Consider the following 20299-nt stretch of genomic DNA (forward strand, 5'->3'; position numbering starts at 1 on the left):
CAGTTCAGGAGCTGGCGCAGCCTCAAGACCACGGCGGAGCAATCTGGGACTCGTAGTTCCAGGCGGCAGCCAGAGAGGCGCTCTGCGCCTCCTCACGGAACCTTCCTGGCTTCATCGCATTACGGTATAGTACCCCTTTCTAGCCTGCTCACTGCGCAAGGGCTGAGCTGGAAAGGATGGTAGCCAGGGGCAGTTCCCCTTGCAGAGACGACCTTCGACTTCAAGAGTTACCCAGATCTAGCCTGATTAAATCAGCAGTAGAAGAAAGGAAAACCAGACCTTGGGGGTTGGTGGTGGTCATCCATCATCCTAAGATAGCAGGAGCTACAGAACTGCAGGCTTACCAAGTCACTGCCTGCCTGCCCCACTTGCCTCAAGTGTTTTGTGATGCTGTTTAAATGGTCAAAAATAATTTCCAACTCTGCATCTACAGAAGGAGCAGAACTGCTTCAGAGCAGGGCCCACACTGAAAGGCAGCCAGGAGACATCAAAGGGCTCTTCTCCTGCCAATGATGCATAGCGAACGAACCGTGCAGTCATTTAATTAAACAGGGTGCCTCTTTATACTGACACAGTATAACTGACTTAATTATGAGGAAGGCATTGGAACATGTCATCTGTGATAAATGGTAAGCTACTTGTTTTCATTGCTGTCTTGTCCCAGGAAGAGATTCATTCATCGATCGGCACATAGGCACCAGGCCCCCACCCCACACAGCCACAGATTTTGAAATGTGGTTATTCACTCCACACATCTTCCCCTAGTGGCCAAATCTTGTCAGAAACACTGCGTTCATCTATGCAGCCAAAACTGTTTCAGTGATTTGCTGGTGTTTGATTTGCCTTATAGTATAACCTTCTCTGAGAGCCTTGCTGATACATGAGGTTAAAGTAATTAATTGTGGAGACTACAATTTGATGTAAACTACCTGCATAAATGTTTCCATACACAACTGCATATGTTTATTATTTACCTATATAAACTACAAGGAAATACAGAAAAACAGCAGTACACTAGAAATATAATGTCAGAACACACCTTGCATCAAATTACATAAGGGCTACCACCTGGTAACACATCAGTGTGGAACTCTCAGTGCTTTGAGCTCACTGCAAGAGGGTTTTGACTAAAATCAGGAAATGCTTCCTGACGTTAAGAGCCATCCAAGGGTAGAACAGGCTTTCCTCTGACTCTCCTTTGCTTTGTAAGCAGAAGCAGGATGGGCATCTGTCAAAGATGTTTTGATTTCCTGCACCAAAGGGGGCTTGGTAACCCTTGAGGTTACCTCCAACTCTGCCATCCTAGGACTACATATAGCCATCATTTTAAAAAAAATTCCTGTGGGTAGACCAGCCACTGATTTCTCATGCCATATTTTTCTTGGCCCTTTACTCTAATATTTCAAAGGAATGGTTTGGACAACTGTGTTGTAACTCCTGCAGAGAAGGGACCTTAGTGACACATCTTTTGCTTCCATTTGTTTAAAATACGTTGTTTCCCAGCAACTGCTCCCTTTCCAATTGCTGTCTTCAGTTCTGTTAAAGATTACAGACATTGAGCTTTTCCTTTAAAGAAGGAGCTTTTTATTCTGTTTGCTTCACTCACACTTTTTGCTGTAAGTTTGGGGAAAAGGCTGGCATTCGAGGAAGCACAAGAAAATTATAATAGAGCCCTACACCATGGCAGCCATCGTGTAACATACAAAAGCCCCTCTTCATTCAGGCCCAGGCAGGGTGCCAGGAGTACTCAGCCTTGCTCCGCGGCATCTCTCACCCTCATCACTCTCAAGTGAAACTCTCACAGCCTTTTACACAATCCAGGCAGATCAATAGCAGAAATCCCCTGTTTTAGCATACAGAGGGTGCTTCATGGGTAGAACAAGGGCCTCTCAGATAGTTTCCTCTTTCATTCCAGACTCCTTCCTTCTGAGCTCACAGGAAGGAGGAGCAAGACTCTTTACCATTCAGCACAGTGAGGCAGCCCCTCCAGCACTGGATGTGAGGCAAAACTTGAAAAGCTACTTTAAAGTAAATGGGTACCACATTTTGATGAATTTCTCTTGCTCGCTCACTTTATTTCCCTCAGTTCTTTTGTAAACTCTGAGCTTGTGCTAAATTAACATCTCAGATGATGGAATATATTAGACTTTAGAAATCTGTGTGTGAGCCCTCATCCAGATTAGGTTCTTCCCAATTCTTGCTGCACCTGCCACCATGTGTGTGTGAGTGAGTGAGTGAGTGAGTGAGTGAGTGAGTGAGTGAGTGACACGCGCCATCTGGTTGTCCAGATGGGTGGTATAAAAATGTAAAAATAAATAAACTTAAACGTGTAGATCAATAAATGAACATGCTTATAGTGATCCTAATAGGGCTTTCGGTGTCAATGACATATTTGAAGAGACTGCCTGTTTCATCTTTCCCCCCACCCCATCCCAAGTGACTCTATTTGTGAAGAAGCATGTCAGTATTTCTCTTGTGCCTTTTTCTTCTTCTACTGAGGCTGGGCATCATCCTGGCTATGTTCACTCGATGTGGCAGCTCTAACAAATGAGATTATGTTGCACCCACAGCAGTTTTCAAGGTTTTTCAGCCAAACAGTTTTCCTTCCTGCAGTGCTTTTCCCATTGAGTTTACCTCAAATAATCAACTGTAGCAATCTGTATTCTTATGATACGACCGAAGTGTTCTGACTTTCAGGATTTTATGTGTTTTGTGGTTTCTTGGTCTTTATTCATTCACCTTAGCACTTCTTCAGTCACCGTCTTGAGCTAGAAATTCATAACAGCCTGTGTTAAATCCACATTTCAAAATCTTGTTACCCTTAAATTTTTATTAAACTCCAAGGTTCAGCTGAGGATACTTGGTTACTTGCAACAAACATTTTCAAAACCAGTTTCAGATTTGCCGTTGTGCATTGCATTCTTCATCTTAATGAAGCTGTTCTGAGTCACCCTTGTTCAGACTTTTGTTACTTTTTCCAAGAGTTTTGGAAATCTCCCTCGTCTTCTGCAAGCCCACACCTTCTTCCTCAATACCAGACATTCAACCCTTCTTCTATTGTTGCTACTGCTGGCGCTGAGCGAACTACAACTAAAATCAATGGCGGACTCCAGCTCCCATGAGGCTCTTGGGAGACTTTGGCGCCTGCCGGAGGGACTCCGTGGACGCCGCCGCGCAGGCGCAGTGACAGGGCGGGGACGGCAACTGTAGTCGTCCTTGCGTGCGGAGGCTGGGGAGTGGGGCAGGAAGTTTTCCTTCGGGTCGGGTGAGTTTGCGGCGGCATCGAGGGGGAAAGGGGAGGTCGCGTCGGCAGCAGCAGCAACAACAACAACAACAGCGGGGTCAGGAAGAGGGTCGGGGTGGCTGGACCTGAGCGGTTGCGCCAAGTCTGGAGGGGTAGGGGGGCGGCGCGGCGGTCGAATGTGTTGCTTCGGTTGCAGTTGAGCCAACTTGGCGAAAGCCCTGGGGAAGGAGGCTGGTCTGTGGACGAACTTAAAACGAATTAACAGAAAAGAGAGAGGACGAGCCTTTTTGGCCCCGTTGAAACTCTCAGCTTTATTTCCCCCTTCAGCATTGCTGGATTGGAGTCCACTGCCTGGGGTGCAATACGTGGGGTGCGAGAGATAGATTACACTGAATGAAATTAAAAGGGAAGGGGATCCGCGACGGCAACCGAAAGGTCGTATACACGCGGGTTCGTGGGAGCAAGTTCCATTGAACTTAAGGGGTTCTACCTCCGAGTAAACATGTTTGGCACTTAATGCCGCTGCTTCTCTTGTAGCCTGGGCAAGGGGGGGGGGTTGCAATGTCCCCGGGTGGTGGACTGCGTTTCCCATCATCCCTCAGCCAGACTGAGCTGAAGGTAGGTGGGACTTGTAGTCTGTCACATCGGAAGGGGAACCAGGTGTGAAAAATTGATTATGGGATCCCCCATTTGCCAGAAGTGTTTGGTTGCAAAGGATAGGATGAGTTTCTAGCTGCAGTTTGGAAGGCGGGGGGAACAGGGCCGTAAGTGTGCTGGGCTTCTGTGGGAGCAATCTTCTATCTCCCCTCCTTCCCCTTCGCCTCTCTGTCCCTTCCCTGAAGCTCTCACTCTGAAAATCTGATAAATCCACACCCAGGAAATTCACTCCACCCCTTGTCACATTGAACAGACTTGTTTCTCCCCCCCCCCCCCGCGTTTCCTCCTTCTGACTTGTCAGTCAGGCCCAGCATTCTGCCTTTCCCTCCCTCCCTCCCTCCCGGAGACTTCCTTCCTCACTGCAGACTTTGTTGTGTTAAGTTAGGAATGTGTTGGCTCTTTTGTTAGAATGCTGACTTTCAATTTAATTTGTTTTTTTACATTCTTTGTCAGAATTGTTGACCGACATTTAACATCAATGTTTTCATTGATTTTCAATTATTTCGAGCAGTCTGTATGTATTTATGTGCATCTTGTGTGTATGTGTTTATAAATACTCCAGAATTTAATGAATATATTATGGTTCATAATGCTTAGTATTTTGTCATTGCATTTGTTTGCCTATGGATGTTTTTGGTTTTTACTGCATCTTGCTTAGTACAACCAGCTCTTCTTTCCCCCTTGAAGTTGCCTCTTCTTCTTAGTCTAAAAAAAGAAATTATAATTACTCCCCAGCATTTTCAGGTCATGCTGGGAAACCTTGCAGAGCAGTTGCAGTTTACAACAGGCTAGTCTTCCAAAGACTGGGGGGGGGGGGCAGATTCTGTGGGATTCTTGACAATCATATCCAGGAGATCTGGAAGGCCCCACTTTGAGGAAGGCTGGTGTTAATGACTGTACAAGCTGAGCAGAAAACTGCTTCTCCATGTTGTTTTCCAAATAGTCTGTCTCAGCACAGTTCCTCTGGTGCTGCCTACTAGGAGATAAATTAAAATGTGACATCAGTTTGTAGATCCAGATCTAGAAGAAAGGCTCTAATCTAGAGACAGGTTAATTTCAGTTTTCAAGTGGGATTTGCTCCTGCCCTTGCACGCCATTTGTGTGGTGTGAAGGCAACCTAATGTAGCCTTTCTGCAGATGCTTGTTGACTCAAGAACCGGGGGTGGGGGTTGGGGATGGGAGGAGGATGCTTTCAGAGAGTCTCCCTTCATTGTGCCATCTCTCTTCTGTTGTCAGAACTGCACCCAGGTCCCTTGGGCCAAATGTAGCCTGCTGCCCAGAATGCAAAAGTTGTAGTGAATTGAGGTGACATGTCCTGCTCCTTGCTTTCACTGCTGGAAATCTCTGGGAGGACCAATGAGAAATTGCAGCACCAGCAGCAAGGAAGAGGTCCAGGAGTTGTGGAGGAGAAAGAGAGGGTCAGTACTGAGCCCACAACTGGGGTGTGGGCCTTGTCAGGATCCCAGAGACGCAGATCCTTGCATCCGGCCCTCCCTGTGGTTCCAGTCCTGTGAGGGCCATCTGCATCTACCCAGGGACCTTCCATGTCCCAAATCCTTTATATACCGTCTTTGAAGAGCAAGAGCTTTGTGATGTTTCCTTGCCCTTGCAGCAATTTTTCAAGGTAGCTCTCTGCTGTTTCCCTCTACCAGATGCAGAAGGGAGGCTATGGCTGGGCCAGGGTCACCCAGGGTGTTCTCCTGCAGCCGGAGCACAAGCACCAGGGTGGTGTTTCCCCCTAGGATCCGACAAGCCAGCATACAAATCCTCACTCAGCCATGAATGTCAGCTTGGGCCAGTTGCTAGCTCTCAGCTGCGCCCACCTGACAGGATTACTATTTACAGACCATATAAATCTGGGCTATAGTTTTAAGCCTGGAACACAGACAAAACCACGTACACAATGTTAAGTTTTTGTCACTGTGGCACTTAGAACATGGCCATTCCTTTCATCTCTCTGCAGCCGCCAGGAAGGTGGAAGGACGTCAGAACACATCTTTTTTTGTCAAAACATTCCTCAAATTGCAACCCGGGATTTGGTCAGGTAGTGTGAGGGAGCGAAGCTTGTGGAAATCAGACCGCCCTTTTGGGATTTGTTTGTTGTTTGGTCTTACAGCAACTTCCATTTAATTGTTTACATGCCTGCACAGAGAGGGTGTAATTTCCACAAATGCATAGCGTGTTGAAAGAATGCCTGTCCAACACGACGTGGCTAATTAAAGAGTTAGGTGTGTTCCATCTCTTTACTGCAAACAAGTTTCCGGCTCTGAGAACAGCAGCTGAGTGGAAACAGGAAATACAAGCATGCAGAAGTTATACTGTGTATTTGCTTCCAGAAAGGGCACTCAAGTGATAAGCGTTCCCTTGAGTCTCTGTCCTCTGTTTGCTATTCAATGTGTACATATTTGAAATGTTTCCATAAGGCTCAGGACATCTCCTAGGCAGCCATCTTTACTTTGGTCTCCAGGATATAGAGTTTGGTGGGCCAGTTCTGCATGATAGACTTGGAGGAACTTCACAGTTTGTAAGGGACACCTCCATCTACTGACCCACCCTCCTCAAAAAACCTCCACAGCCTAATGTGGACTGACCCTCCTCAGCAGTCATATGAGGCTGAACATCTGGTGAGTGGGATGGAGAGGTGCGTCTCAAAGAAAAATGTCTGGAACACTAGAACACTGCACAGGGGCACTGAATACCAAAACATTTTGTTGCAGGCCCCGCTCCTAACATCTGGTGCCCTTTATTTCTGATCTTGATACAGTACTGTATATTTCTTTTCCACCAACAAACCCAAGGTGGTGTATGGGCTCCCTTTCTCTCCACTTTGTCCTCAGAAAAAACCCTGTGAAGTAGGTCAGATGGAGAGACTGTGAATGACCCTTGATCACTTAGCAAGCATCATGATCATCATTATGTGCATTTTATTACCAAAGCCCAAAATACAGAAATGTCCTAACCAGTTTCATGGCTGTGAGGAGTTCGTTCTGCTGCCATAGTGAGAATTCCTTTGGAGGGAGGAGAGTTGCAATTAGTCTTTCCGGCCTAGTTACAAGCCTCTGATTGATCATGGAAAATTGATAAGCCCAGCCTGAAGGAGGCTCCCTTTTTCACTTCAAGTTCATCCAGAGGCTGTCTAGATGAAGATGTGAGCAAGGAAATAAAGCTATCACTGAACTCTCCTGGCATTCAGCCCCTAACTAGTTCTGTTTACTTGCTTCTGATGTCATTTTCCAATTTAAAAATATGAATAATGTGGATTGGTTTATAGGGATGATCAGGAAGCTTGAAGTCCCACCCACTTCCTTAAACAATTTTGTGGTAAGAAAAACAATTAGGATTCTGTATCGGGTGCCCATCCTGCTCTGATAACTTCTTCATAGACTTGTAAGGGGCTGCTGTCAGAGGGTCCCGAGTACACGTATTTTACATGTATGTGATGAAATAGTTTGTTTGGATCTTAGGCCACCACAGACATGAACTGTTCTTACTGCAGATTGAGTAGGCAACTCTGTCTTTAATGTAAAACCCACTTCCCACGTTCCTGGAAAGCTGTTGCCAATCATAGTATGGTCATTTCATTCAAGATATGTCTCTATGTCAGTTCTGCTTTAAAGAAACAAATTTCTGTCCCTCATCGCTACGGGGGGGGGCACCCTTAATAGGTGTTCTCATTTAAAAGAAAAAAGCACCCTGTAGAACTTCCACAGTACAATCTTTCGCATTTCTGTAGAGGTGTGTGAAGAAGACCTACAGTCAGAGAGCCATTGTTGCTGGTGGAGACACTGGTGAATTGCCAGTGTGGCAGAGAATTTGAAGCTCGTGCAGAGCAAAATGTTGAGGGTGGTGAGCCGTTCCCACATCTCAAGACGTTCTGTTTCCAAGACACCCATCTTGAGAAGCCTCTGTTCAACGTGCCTCCCCCTTCCTCCCTCCCTCCCCCACCCCCTGCCCGCCTGGGCCAGTCCTCTATATTGTTAGACTGGGCTAACTTTGCCAGGCAAAAGATTACAACTGATTGGCCCCTGAACTTTACGGGCCTGTTTGAGTGCAGGTGAGTTTGACATTGTAGCAGGAGGGATCAATGCTAGACATGAATGCAAGGCCCGTCCTGTTTGGGAAATATATGTGCAGTCCACATGCCAGCCAGCTTTTCTGCCCTCAGTTCTGCCAGTTCTAGAGTGCTTGGAAGTACCCATGGGGAAGAGGTGAAGTTTGACTGAAGGATGCAAAGCTATTTGATCTTGTAGATGATCATCATCACTGATATTTCAACAGTTTCCAGAGAGTTTTGCCCATGTCAGTGACTTGGAATTGATGCAAAGGCAAGATCGCCTTGCCAGTAACAGCTCTGTGACTGTTACTTGCACATCCAGCAATGTGGTTGACAACTGAGCATCCTTTTGCAGGGGGGAAAGACCAAGGAGGCGCAGACTACGTGTCAAAACTGCTCTTAAGGTTCTCTGTGCATGTCCAGTTATTTGCACTCCTGTCGTAACAGTCCCGTCCCCAGCCCCCCACCCTCAGTATTGTAATCTTTGTCTGATTATAAACAGATTTGCACTCTGTTGGGGAAATGGCCAGAGGGGTGGGGGTGGGGGAAGACACAGCATAATGGCTGTTTGGCAGTTGACTCTGCAGCTTGGCAGCTAATGGTGCTGTGGTAATTAGATGCAGGAAGCCATTTCCTTTTAAGAGGCTGGCTTACACTGAGCCCATTTGGGGAGAGGGGAAGAACTTATGTGTACTTGGAGCAGGAAAATTGGTTTGCCTGCTGTACAAGAGCAAGTGCGGCTATTCCGCCCTCTTTTTAATTTTTTTAAAGCATCACCACCACCACATCTAACTGGAATGTTCCAATGGCAGCAACACGACAAACTACAGAACATTGTTGTACCAGCATGGTGGTGGTGGTTTGCCAGATTGTAGATGGCATTTAGAAAACGCTTGGTCTGTCTTGAGTGTTACCGTACGTGTGGAAGGTAGCTGCATAAACTGAACCTCTGCAGCCCAAGGGCTGATCTCCTCACCTGTATACAGAAGTAGGACGGGTAATTTGCAGTCGGTGGGCCATATATAGCCCTGGGCCATTGGCCACTTGATGCCCCTGTTGAGAGAACTCCACCTCAGAGCTCGACTCCACTCCCTTACCTCTCTGCCTGCCCCAGTGAATTCTCCAGGGTCACTCCCCAAGGCATTCTGCAGGGTGGGAGGACGATGACAGCTTGTTCCTGAAGCTGAGTTGAAATCATCTCTTTCTCACAAATGAAGAACCAAAGAAGCTGTCTTATACTGTATCAGAGTCTTGGCCCATCTAGCCCACTGTCACCAGCTCTGACTGGCAGCCATGGCTCTCTGGGGCTTTAGGCAGAGTCTTTCCTAGCCATTCCCGGAGATCCCTGGTATTTCTGGCTGGTCTGCCATGCAAGGATTCACCAAGAGGACTAATTAGCTTTTCCAGTCAGGCAGGTATTGATTGTGGGTGGGCGGGCAGGATGGTAGAAGGCAAATTGCTACTTCATTGGTTCCTGATGAACGGGTAGATGCTGACACTCTTTATCTTTTCTCCCAAAAGGGAAGAAATTATTGGCAAATAGAACAGAATTTCTGATAGTTGCTGTAGTACATAATACCTAGCGATGCGGGTGCACTTTGGAGCAGTTAAACAAAAGGTCCCACATGCAATCCCCAAGGTCAGAAACATATTGTTCTAGGGTGACAGCATGCCAAGATCAAGTAGTTAGGCACTTCCTTTAATGTAAACACTGGAGTTCAAAGAGTTCTCTCCTCAGTGGAGCTCCGAAGGAATTGAGTAAGCAGCAGCTTCAGTCTTGGCAACTGGGGATGTAGCAACAACAACAACTGCATATTTCTGTGATCAAGCAAGAGTGAAGTGATAACACATGTATGCTGTTCAGGCAGTTGAAATGGCTTGTTTTTTTGTGGTTGCGTCATGCTGGAAGGAGAAGATGGACAGGTGATCCAGCATGCTGGTGCGGTGTGTAGGGCTGGAATCTGGGAAAGTTATGGGTTGGCCATGGATCAGATGCTGGTTTTCCAGGGTCCCAACTCACAAGGAGACCTCCCACAGAGGCCCTCCTTTTCAGAACACAAAATGTCGGAACCCCTCATGAATGGCACACCTCTTGATGCCATCTCGTGTGTCTGCAGCCATTCTTTATGGATGATGCTCAAAATCATTTAGACAGAGGTGGGATCAAAGGCGACAGCAGTAAACCATGCAGGGCAAAAGAAGAAAACGCCTAGGTGTTTACCTCCAAGTATTCATGCATAATAGTTTCATGTATGTAGAATAGACATAACTGGATATCTGAGAAGCTATTTTCTTGAACAGTGACTAGAATACCACACTGGTTGGCATGACTTGCAGAGGATGTTTGCCTCCAGACATTTCCAAGGTCTGGAAGTAAAGAGACGTGAAGATTTTATTAGGTCTTTGGCCTGAATCCAGCAGTGTCAGCCTGTGGGATGGACTGCTGAATGGTGGGTCAGCCCTTCTATAAACCCCACTGGTCTTGATGTGTTTGCCCTGCCTAGGGACCACCACCGCTTGGATTCAGACCTGTTTGTTTAAGCCTGAATGGCCTTTCTTCGCTTAACGTGCAAATTTGAACATGTGAATTAAAACACGGGTATTCTTTCAAGTTTGGAGGAAAGATGGATTTAAATCCAACTGATAAATAGCTTCAGTGAAATGCTCAGTAAAGATAGGTAAATTTTCTTTCTATTTCCTCTGCTCTCCTTCTGTGCTTTCAGTTAAAACTGAAAGTGAAGTCACTGGTCTCTAACTGCACGTTCTGACTTTTGCCTGCTGGGATGATGGCACTCCCTTTCCTAAAAGACCTGGACAAATACAAGGATCTTGATGAAGATGAAATCTTGGGGAAGTTAACGGAAGAAGAGTTGAAGCAACTGGAGACGGTGCTGGATGACCTGGATCCAGAGGTGTGTATTGGCCTTTCTGGGCAGGTCCCTTGTTTCTCCTGCAAAGCTTACCGTCGTCTCCCTTTCCGTTAGACCAACCTGGAGGATGAGGCAGTCCAAGAACTGGCGCACGTCATGGATAGTAAATGCATTAGCACTTGGGAGACCTGGGTGGTCATGGGTCTCTCGCTCTCGCTCTTGCTCTCAGCCTGACTGGCCCTCTAGGATTGTGCTGGGGGGGGGGGAGATTCACATGCCTCACTGAGCTTATTAGAGGGAAAGTGGACCCTACCTGTAATGAATCAACAATCACCTGCACGTCAAAAAAATATGGGACCGAGGCTAAAGAAGCATGAGTGAAATTGGCTACCAGTCAGTGCTCTTGCATGAATGGAAAGCCCCCCACTGGGGTGTGTGTGTGTTTATTTCTACCCTCAGGGTGGGGGACAATCTGTGGGTCATTTGGAACAACCGAAAACAAACAAATCTAGATTAAAACTGTTTCAAAGGGTTAAAAACTATTCTTCTGAAACAGAAAAAATGACTTGCAATCTAACTGATCAGAAACCAGGCCATGGTTCTGCTAAGCCCCCACCCCAAACGTTTAATAATCCAAAATGAGGGCAGGGTTCCTCTGGAGAAGGAAGGGCATTCCACAGCTCAAGGCTGCAACCAGGAAAGCCCTCTCATTGCCTTGCAGTGTGCTGCTCCCAATGGGCAAATAAGTGGAGGAGTTCCTTCCCTTCCTGCCCCCACCAGGTAGGCCTTCATGAGCAAGCAGGTGGTCCTCCAAAGGCAGCCTTCCCCAGACATGTTGGGCTACAGCTCCCACCTGCCTCAGATAACAGCATAGCCAGTAGCTGTGCCAGCTGGGAGTGATGGTTTTGCAATCCAACATGCTTAAAGGCACCAGGTTAGGGGAGGTTTCTGTCATGGTTGAAGCACAAGCAGTTTTGAATTAGGAAGCCTGTCCAAAAGGTTGGGCTACATGGAACTGTATGCACCCCAGTGGATATGGCTCAGATATTTGCCCGGGAGCTACAAACTGCTACGGGTGAAGATTCCAGAGAAGGGCCCACAACTGGCATTATGCAGTTGTATTTAAACAGTGGATTCTGCTCACAGATTTCATTTCACTTTTCTTGTGCAGCACTCTTCCGCTGTGTTGGAAATAGCCTTTCCTTGACCTGGAGGTGTTCTCCACTTACAGGATTTGTCTAGGCTTGTAAAAATAACCCACAACAAAACAGAAATTCAGCTTCACTAGTAAAGGCAGCACAGGTTTTGTGGGGTTTTTTTGTTTACAGTAGCGGCATCAAGATATACTCGGTGTCTGGCAGTTTTTTCCCACCTGCAAACCTGTGCTGACATGAGAAAGTTTGCACAAGGCAACACAAGTTGAGGAGAGAAATGAATGGAGTTCCCAAGCCTGGAGAGAAGGTTTAGAGGTGGGAACGATAACCAGAGACAAAATGGGGATCGGACCGGGGAGAGCATAGGAAAGATACTTCTTTGGGACTATCCATGCCCCTTAAAGTCTGGTCCACCTTGGCCAGCCTGCCCAGCAACCACATGTCCACAGAACTGGCCCTGGGGGTCCACAAATGTTTGTCCAAGCCCAAGGGCAACCCTTAGGACCTTGGCCTAACTCCCCCCCCCTTCCTTTTGTCATCTATAAAAGCATCCCCTTTGGCCACATGCAGAGTGCTTTTGGGTTGGGTTGGTTCAATGAGTGGCTTCTGTCCCTCTTTTTGTTTGCCACATTGCAGGTGGCTCCCCGTTTGAGAGAGAGAACCTTCTTCCTCCTTTGTTTTCACAGAACGCCTTGCTGCCAGCAGGATTCCGGCAGAAGGACCAGACTGCCAAAAAGCCCTCTGGGCCTTTCGATCGGGAGAAGCTCCTTTCCTTTTTGGAGAAACAAGCCTTGTCACTGAAAGATGTGGAAGACTATGTCCCATACACGGGGGAAAAGAAAGGTGAGGGCTCTGCCAGAGTGAGACCGTTTGGGTGGGTGGCTCGTCCTGCACTCTTCCTTCTTCTCTCTTGTGGTGTAAAACGTTTTGCTCCACACAGTTGGCCATTTGGATAGACATGGGGTCCCTCACGCCTCTGGGAGGGGAAGGAATTGCACCCATTTGGACTCCATGTGCAATTTGTCATCTGAGTGGTGTGCCTGAATGGCGTGTCTGGGGGGAGGAAAGGGTTTGCACGGAGTCCCTCCCTATACAATCGTGAACTTGTTCCTTCAGATGTGCACACTGCTTTTTTTCATATTGAGAAGGTGACAAGGCTTTCTCCATGGGCTCAGATGCAAGCAGCACTTGCGTGTTCCACAAATACAATGGAACTTAATCACCATCCTCCCTATGGCAGCCCTGCATCTTACCTCCTCCTTCCCAATAAGGAGAAGCTGGGGGGGGGAGGAAGGGGCTTTCCAAAATGGGGATCTAGTGTAGGGTGGAGAACAGTGGCTGTGGGTGGAGGAGGTGCTGGAAACACATCAACATGGCTCACTGTGCAAGCCCAAGGAAGCATCTTTGGATCTGGGCCACTGTAGTGACCAGCATTTTGAATTCTTAAATTCACCAGTTGGTTGATATATCTGGATTTTGTTTCATGTTGTGTGCTGTTAAGTCGGAACTGACTTAGAGTAACTCTAATAGAGCTTTCAAGAGAAGTGAGATAATTTAGGGGGTGGCTTTACCAATCTCTCTCTCTCATACACACACACACACACACCTGTGAGCTTCCATGGCCAGGCAGGGTGTCCAACCCAGGCCTCCGGAGTCCTCATCCATCACTCTGCAATGCAGTAGGAACCCTTTTCTTTCTTAGTAGAACCCAAAGTCCACTAACAGGAGCAGGGTGCAGATCGGGGGAGAGCTCTTGGGGAGTGAAGCCCCAGTAGGCACAGCAGTGCTTACTTTTGAGTAAATGCATATAGGGAAGAGTGCGGCCTCCAGAATGTATGGAGTCGGAGCCTTTCTGCATTAGGACTTTAGATAGATGGCCCTCTTTCTCCCCCCCCACCCCACACACACACTTTTCTGAAAGGAACAAGACTCATATCCCTCCTCCTCCAGCCCACCTTTCGTAAATCAGTTGCTACAGCTTGAAAAATCTCATCCTGACCCAACTGGTGGCGAAATGTACAATGAGCCACTGTTGCAGGAGGAAGGAGGCTGAGGTCATAAACTTTCTTTCATGGAATGACATTTAAAACATAAATTTCATTACGTTGACAAAGGGAGCTTTGTAGGTAGAAATCCATGGAGACCCACATGGCAGATAAACATCCTTGTCTGGTGCAAGCTTGCATTGTTGTGCAGCTTCATCACCAAATCGGCGGCTTCTCTGGCTGAAGGCCTGCACCTCCGTGTCACCGAAGCAGAGCCCGGAGAAGCTGGGCCGCCACCCACTGGGCTATGCCAGCCGAAGGACATTAAGTGAGCTCATGTTCCCTAGAGGACCTTCTCCTCCCTTTGTGCTGCATATGCGTGTGTGTGTTCAGACTCCACCAGAATGGGCTGAGCTCAATCTCTGTTCCTTTCTTTTCCTCGGCTCTGCCGACTGGGGCTTCTGGGAGCTGAAGTCCAGTCACATCTGGCCGGGCAAAACTTTCTACCCCAGTTTACAGTAATTATCGTTTGTTTGGTTCAGGTGTCACGGCAAATGGGTGGCTTCACCAGCCAGGGTGTTGGGGAGAGAATCGAAGTGCAGGAGACCAGGAGGGAGACGGTGAGCCCCGTCTATGGCCCTGGGGTTCTTTCAAGCTTGGTGTGTCGCTCACGACTGAGCTGGGCCTGTGGGTTTTCTATACCTGTCCGTATGGGGTCCTGTACCTGTCAGATTCTCCCCCCGGGATGAGGACGTTGTTATTTCTCACAGCTAACATTTTCCCATCAAGAACAAAAGCCAGACCCACACCCCCTCAGCATAGTCTGAAAGATAGATTTACAGTATTTACGTTTCATGTATTTGCCCTGACCTGCTGTCACTTGTCGAACATGGGTCTGTTTTAAAACGTTTCAGGCATTAGGAATTGTTCTTGTGGAAAATCCCCAGCTACAGCTGGAGCCAAATTTCCATCCCAGCAGGCAGCTCTACTTTTAAGAAAATATTTAGCTAACCTGTAGAAACGCAGCAAGGAACGCATGAATCTTTGTTCTTGGGGATGAGGTTAAAGGCATCAGACCATGTTTTGGGAGAGAGCAAAATGCAAAACTTAAGAGGCTGGTGCTGTAGCAATTATAAGTTTTGGCAAATCTCTACCATCTTTTTGAATGTAAACCAGCACATGCTAACTGGTAATGCATCTGTATCTCCAGAGCGTCACCACTGGAACAGCACTTCATCTGAGGGTAAAAGCAATTTATGTTCGTATTATATCCTCTTTTTTTCCCTTCTGTGATGAAACTGAAGCAGACAGACAGGAGTCACCCGTCCAGCCCCTAAACTACCCGGTACCTACATAGTAGTGCTAGGTCATATCTGCTACGTCTCAGACCTTCACACCGCTTTGCGGAACGGTTCCTGGGTTTCATTTCTAGTTAATCTCTGTTATACAACCAGATTCCCAGTGTGGTGTCGTGGATAGAGCGACACACAGGACTGTGGAGAACAGGGCTGGAATCTCCGCTCAGCCATGGAAACTCACGGGGGGGTTGGGTGGAACTAGTCAAACCTCTCCTTAAATATCTCACTTACCTTGAAAACCCTCTGAGGGTCGCTGATACGTCCATTCCGACTTGGCAGCAGAGAGCACACACATAGGTAACTTGCTGGTGCACGTCATCATTTCCTTTTGCTGCAAACAAAAGTGGGGGAAGGAACGTTCCCTTCGTAGTGCTTACAGAAACCTGTCTTAACTTCAGCTGGACCATTTGCCTTAATATTGGCTACACGGATGGGCAGTAATAGTTCTCTGAGGCCTCAAGAAGATGTCTTCCAGCCCTGCTCAGAGAGCCTGAGGAGTCAGAGTCCGTAGGGAGGGCTGGGAAAGCATGTGTTCTGCCACAGGGAACCTGGCCGCTTCCGCCCCTGAATGGTTTTCTTGTGCTTGTGCCTTTCGAGAATCAGGCGAGAGGCTCGGTGGATCTGACCAAAGGCCAAGGCATTCCCTCCAGGGTTCTGTTCTCACTGTGGACTGGCAGAGGTTGCGGGGGAAGTCCTGTGGGCAGGCAGGCGTGAGCACTGCCCCGGCACCTTTCTCTTCTCTAAACGAAGCGAACACAATTAAGAGCCACTCTTGAATCTCCCGCCGTTCCACTTCCTAGGATAGAACCCTGTGAGTTCTCGCAACTTGGGAGAGAGGCCAACGCCCCTCTCAGCCCACATCCTCCCAACACCGTGTCTTCCTCTTTTTCCCTTCCTGTCACCCTTCCTGTCTGCACTTTGGTCACAGTGGTCGTCTAGCCATCCTGGTACTGTATCTCCTGGGTTTCTTTTCTTTGCGCCTCGTCTCCTTTTTTTTTTTTTTTTTTTTTGAAGGAACAGAATGTTTCCAGGTCACCAGCCGTATGATTTCCACGCCCACGGCCAGCTTGTGTGCAGATGGGTTCCTTTGTGTGTGTGTGTGTGTGTTGAAGAAGAAGCATCTCCAAGAGCAGACTCTGGCCCGCTGCCCAGCGGTTAAGTCACAGTTTCCAGAGACTGTGGAGATAACTTGTATATTGTTTTTCACATTTGGAGTGACTGAACAATAAGCATAACTTTTTAAAGTATTTGCTCATTACCTGGAAAGGATTCTTTAAGTCTTTTCCAAACACAAGTAAAGGTGGACCGAAACAAGCAGAGGCCTGCTGTTAAGCTCCTTCAAGCTGAGCTTGTGAGTCACATGGGGGTCTTTTTTGCTGGAGATGGCAGGAAGACCAAAGTGTGGGATTTTAAAAGGAACAGGAGCTCAGTTTCAATTTAATTCTAACATGCACAGCTCTGGCATATACTTACTGATCTGAAAGCAAGTCCTACTGAGCTCAGTGACAACAGGACCCAGCCAGGTTGCCAGAAGATTCACTTTACTTTGTTAAAACTTTTCATCAAATGTTTAACTTTAAAAAAAAAAAGAACAATATCAAGAGTTATTACATTTGCAGCCTTAAGCAAAGCTTAGAAAAGTTATTTTTATGGACAATTGTTGGATTTTAAAAGTTGCAGTTCCAAAATGTAACTTTACCAAGGTCTGGATATGAAGGGCAAACAAGATGTTAGGTAGCAAGTGCACATGATTGCCCTCCGTTGTGCTTTGCTTGTAAGCAGAGTGAATTTGGACTTTGTAAACTGGATGGAGACGAGCAGGTGAAATAAAAGGAGGAGGAGAGCTAAAAAGAGGAGACCTAGAACTGCTGGTGTGGTTTTGTTTCACAATCCATTAAACGTGTTTTCGTAGAAAACATGGACCACTCACTTCTTAATTCAACGGTGTATAGCACTCCTTTTATAATGATGTGTAAGTTTACTTCAAAGTAAAAATTGAAGTCAAGATGCCCTTCAGAGAACATCTGGTACTCAAAACCGCTTGGGAGGGTGCTTCTAATAATAAACTGGACTGGTTTGGGGCAGTTTCTTCTTTGGGCTGGCTGTGGGAGCTCTCCTCCAGCTCATTAAATCCCTTTGCATGACGCTGGCTAATTGTCATCCACAGAGCTCTTCTTAATGTAGAATTCTAGAGGAAACAGCCATCAAGATCCCTGGAACAGCCATTTCCCACCTTCATGCAGACCTGAAATGCCTGCACCTAATTGTATCGATGATGGGGCCCAGAGGGTCGCCCCAGGCAGTGGAGCTGAGAGTGGACAGATCTCCTCCTTTGGGGTGGAAGGCTGGATTTTTCAGTATTCACCTTTGCCCATGGTCTGTCTAAATGTTGCACAACTGGAAGCAACATTCAACTGGTTGTTATGAAATTAAGTCTTCTGGCGGACAGTAATCTAGGCTGGGATCCAAAGGACCTCAGGGGCACACGAGGACTTGGGCGGGTCCTATTCATATTTTGTTTTTGAACATTTATCCTTTTTCGAACAGCAAATCTTTCCCTGCTCCTCCCTTCGACAGGACTTGGGAGAGTTGCTTTGTAAGGGCTATGGATCTGAGAATCTCCCAGTTAGCCCACTGACTAGGAAATTTGGGGAACCGAAGTCCAGAAAAATACAACAAAACCCACAGCTCTCTCAAGCCCTCCTGCCATAACTCCACAGCATGAGGGTCTCATGGTGTTGGATGAACTCTGGTAAGTTTTTAAAAACTCCACACAGATAAGATCCTGAAACGTTTCTCCTTCTCTTGCTCTTTGGAATAGGGAAAGTGTTTGTACCCAAACAGAAGCCAGTGCAGACGTACGTGGAAGAAAAGGTGGCTCTGGATCCTGAACTGGAGGAAGCCTTGACAAGCGCGACAGACAGTGAACTCTGCGACCTCGCAGGTTGGTGGTGCGAAGAGAGGGGCCTGGGCTTTGGCTTGCTCCAAGCAGCCTGCTTGCTTCTGGTGGGGGGGTGGGGGAGGGGAAGGAGCTGGGCTGGATGACCCTCGGTATCCTTTCCAGCGCCATCCTTCTCTGACTCCGCAGCAGGCGTGGCGCCTGTCCGTGGGAGCCCTTCTTGCAGGGCACCCCATGAAACCCGTGACAGTTGTGAATTTGCTTTATATTTTGAGTTGCCTTGCTGTAGGAATGTGACCTATATATTTCATACATGATTTTTTTTTAAAAAAAAAACAGAAATGGACACACTTTTTTATCATGAAAAAAGAATGTATTATTTTATCCAGTATTATGTATTTCATTTATATTCTGCCTTTTGCCCAAAACGTGGACTTGTGGCAGCTTGTGATGAGATCAACAAAGACGTACAAATAAAAACACTGAAATTATAATACTAAAACGCTCTTAAGAAAAAGTTCAATGCGTTTCAGAAATATAAGATTAATTTTAAAATTGAAGAAAAGGAGAACGAGGGTGGTGCAGTGGGCAGAGTCGGACTTGGGCAGTCGAGGTCCTCGTCCCCACAGAGTTGGGGAGCTCCGTTGGTGAGAGGAGACGGTTGGCTTTCTCTCCGGCTGATGTGCCTCACCGGTTGGTTGAAACTGGAGGACCAAGGAAGCAGGAGGGAAAGCTGCCCCTTCCCCGTCGCCCCCCCCCCCCCCGAGCTTACTGGAAGAAAGGCTGGATATAAATGTCACGTTGTTATCATCATTGCTATTTTATCATAGCAGAATGAGAGGCGGTAGTGGTGGTTGTGGCGGCTTTCAGAGTTGCAAATGTATATGTCGTATGCATGTTTAGAAATACAGTATAATGGGGGACAAAATGCCAAGTGTGACTTCAGAAGGTGTTTATTATTATTTTTCTTCCTTCCTCTCTCCTGCTAGCGATCCTTGGAATGCACAACTTGATCAGCAGCTCTCAGCTCCGTGATCTGGTGGGAAGCGGCAGCAACGGGGTCAGCAGCGAAGGTTTCTCCAGTAAGTGCCCAACGCTGCCCCGGGGGAAGAAAGCAGTCTGGGCAGGAGGAGGAGGATAGATAGATAGGCGGCGAGGCTTTTGAGGCCACCCTGTGCTCTGTTCCGGGGCCATGATTGTAAAATTCTGTGAGCATCAGGGCTGTGACCCTGACCCTTCCCTCTGAAAGAGCTCCTCTCTGGGCCAAGTTGGAACTGAACTCAGTCTTGAGTTTATGTTCAAGCCCTTCTGGACTGATTTCCTTCCTTGAAGAACTAACAGTGATCCAAGCATGTCAGATTTCAGAATCTGATCGCTGTTCGCTGTGAATGGGTGTCTGTGCCAAAAGCATTTTTCCTGGAAGACTTTTGTAATGTGGTAAAGAATGAGAATTAAAAAGCGGTGAGTGATACAAACATGGCTTGCAACATCCCAGGAGAAACAGGCGTTGCCCTCCAAATCGAAGTGGAGAGGAGGAGGAGTGTGGCAAGCAGCAGTAATGGTTAGGCTTGCACGTCATTTAAAAAAAAGTGTGTGCACAAGAAATACACACATTGATTGTGAACAACAGCAACAGTTCTTTGTTGTCCCCGTGGGGAAGGCTGCCCACTTTTAAGCTTCGTTTAAACACAGATATTGGCTCCCTATGAAAATGTCAGTGCAAAATAATATGTGAGTTTATGTGATGCTTCTCTCTTAAATCAGACATTGTCAGAGGGGAAAGGATGGTGCCCGTCTTTGATGAGCCTCCCAATCCAACAGATGTGGAAGAGACTTTGAAGAGAATTAGGGAGAATGATCCTCGTCTTGTTGAAGTTAATCTGAACAACATAAAGGTAACTGTCCGCAGAAGGGGTTTCCTTGCTGCCTGTGGAACTCCCTGCCAAAGGAGGCTAAGCAGTGCCCCTTTCTGTTGCCGTTACCCTGGCTGGCAAAGACTTCTTCATTAAAGCAGGGTTTTTTGTTTTGTTTTGTTTTGTTTGGCATCTGAAAGATTGCTCAGGAAGAGAAATGTTACT

General features: G+C 47.1%; 1 protein-coding gene across 7 annotated transcripts in view; it reads left to right on the plus strand.

Annotated features, from left to right (window-relative positions):
• The window catches only part of LOC110077225 (tropomodulin-3), a 60539-nt gene that overhangs the window by 35094 nt on the left and 5146 nt on the right, over window positions 1–20299 (plus strand). For 2 of the 7 annotated variants that reach the window (XM_020790051.3, XM_020790056.3), the window contains exons 1-6: window positions 3173–3265; window positions 10679–10867; window positions 12666–12822; window positions 18144–18266; window positions 19211–19303; window positions 19986–20116. In XM_020790051.3, coding sequence (XP_020645710.2) covers window positions 10739–10867; window positions 12666–12822; window positions 18144–18266; window positions 19211–19303; window positions 19986–20116 — 633 coding nt within the window. In that variant the 5' untranslated portion in view covers window positions 3173–3265; window positions 10679–10738. The other 5 variants (XM_020790054.3, XM_078381022.1, XM_078381023.1 and 2 more) reach the window with 4 other exon arrangements.

The sequence above is a fragment of the Pogona vitticeps genome, chromosome 12, assembly GCF_051106095.1.
Source record: "Pogona vitticeps strain Pit_001003342236 chromosome 12, PviZW2.1, whole genome shotgun sequence".
Taxonomy (NCBI): domain Eukaryota; kingdom Metazoa; phylum Chordata; class Lepidosauria; order Squamata; family Agamidae; genus Pogona; species Pogona vitticeps.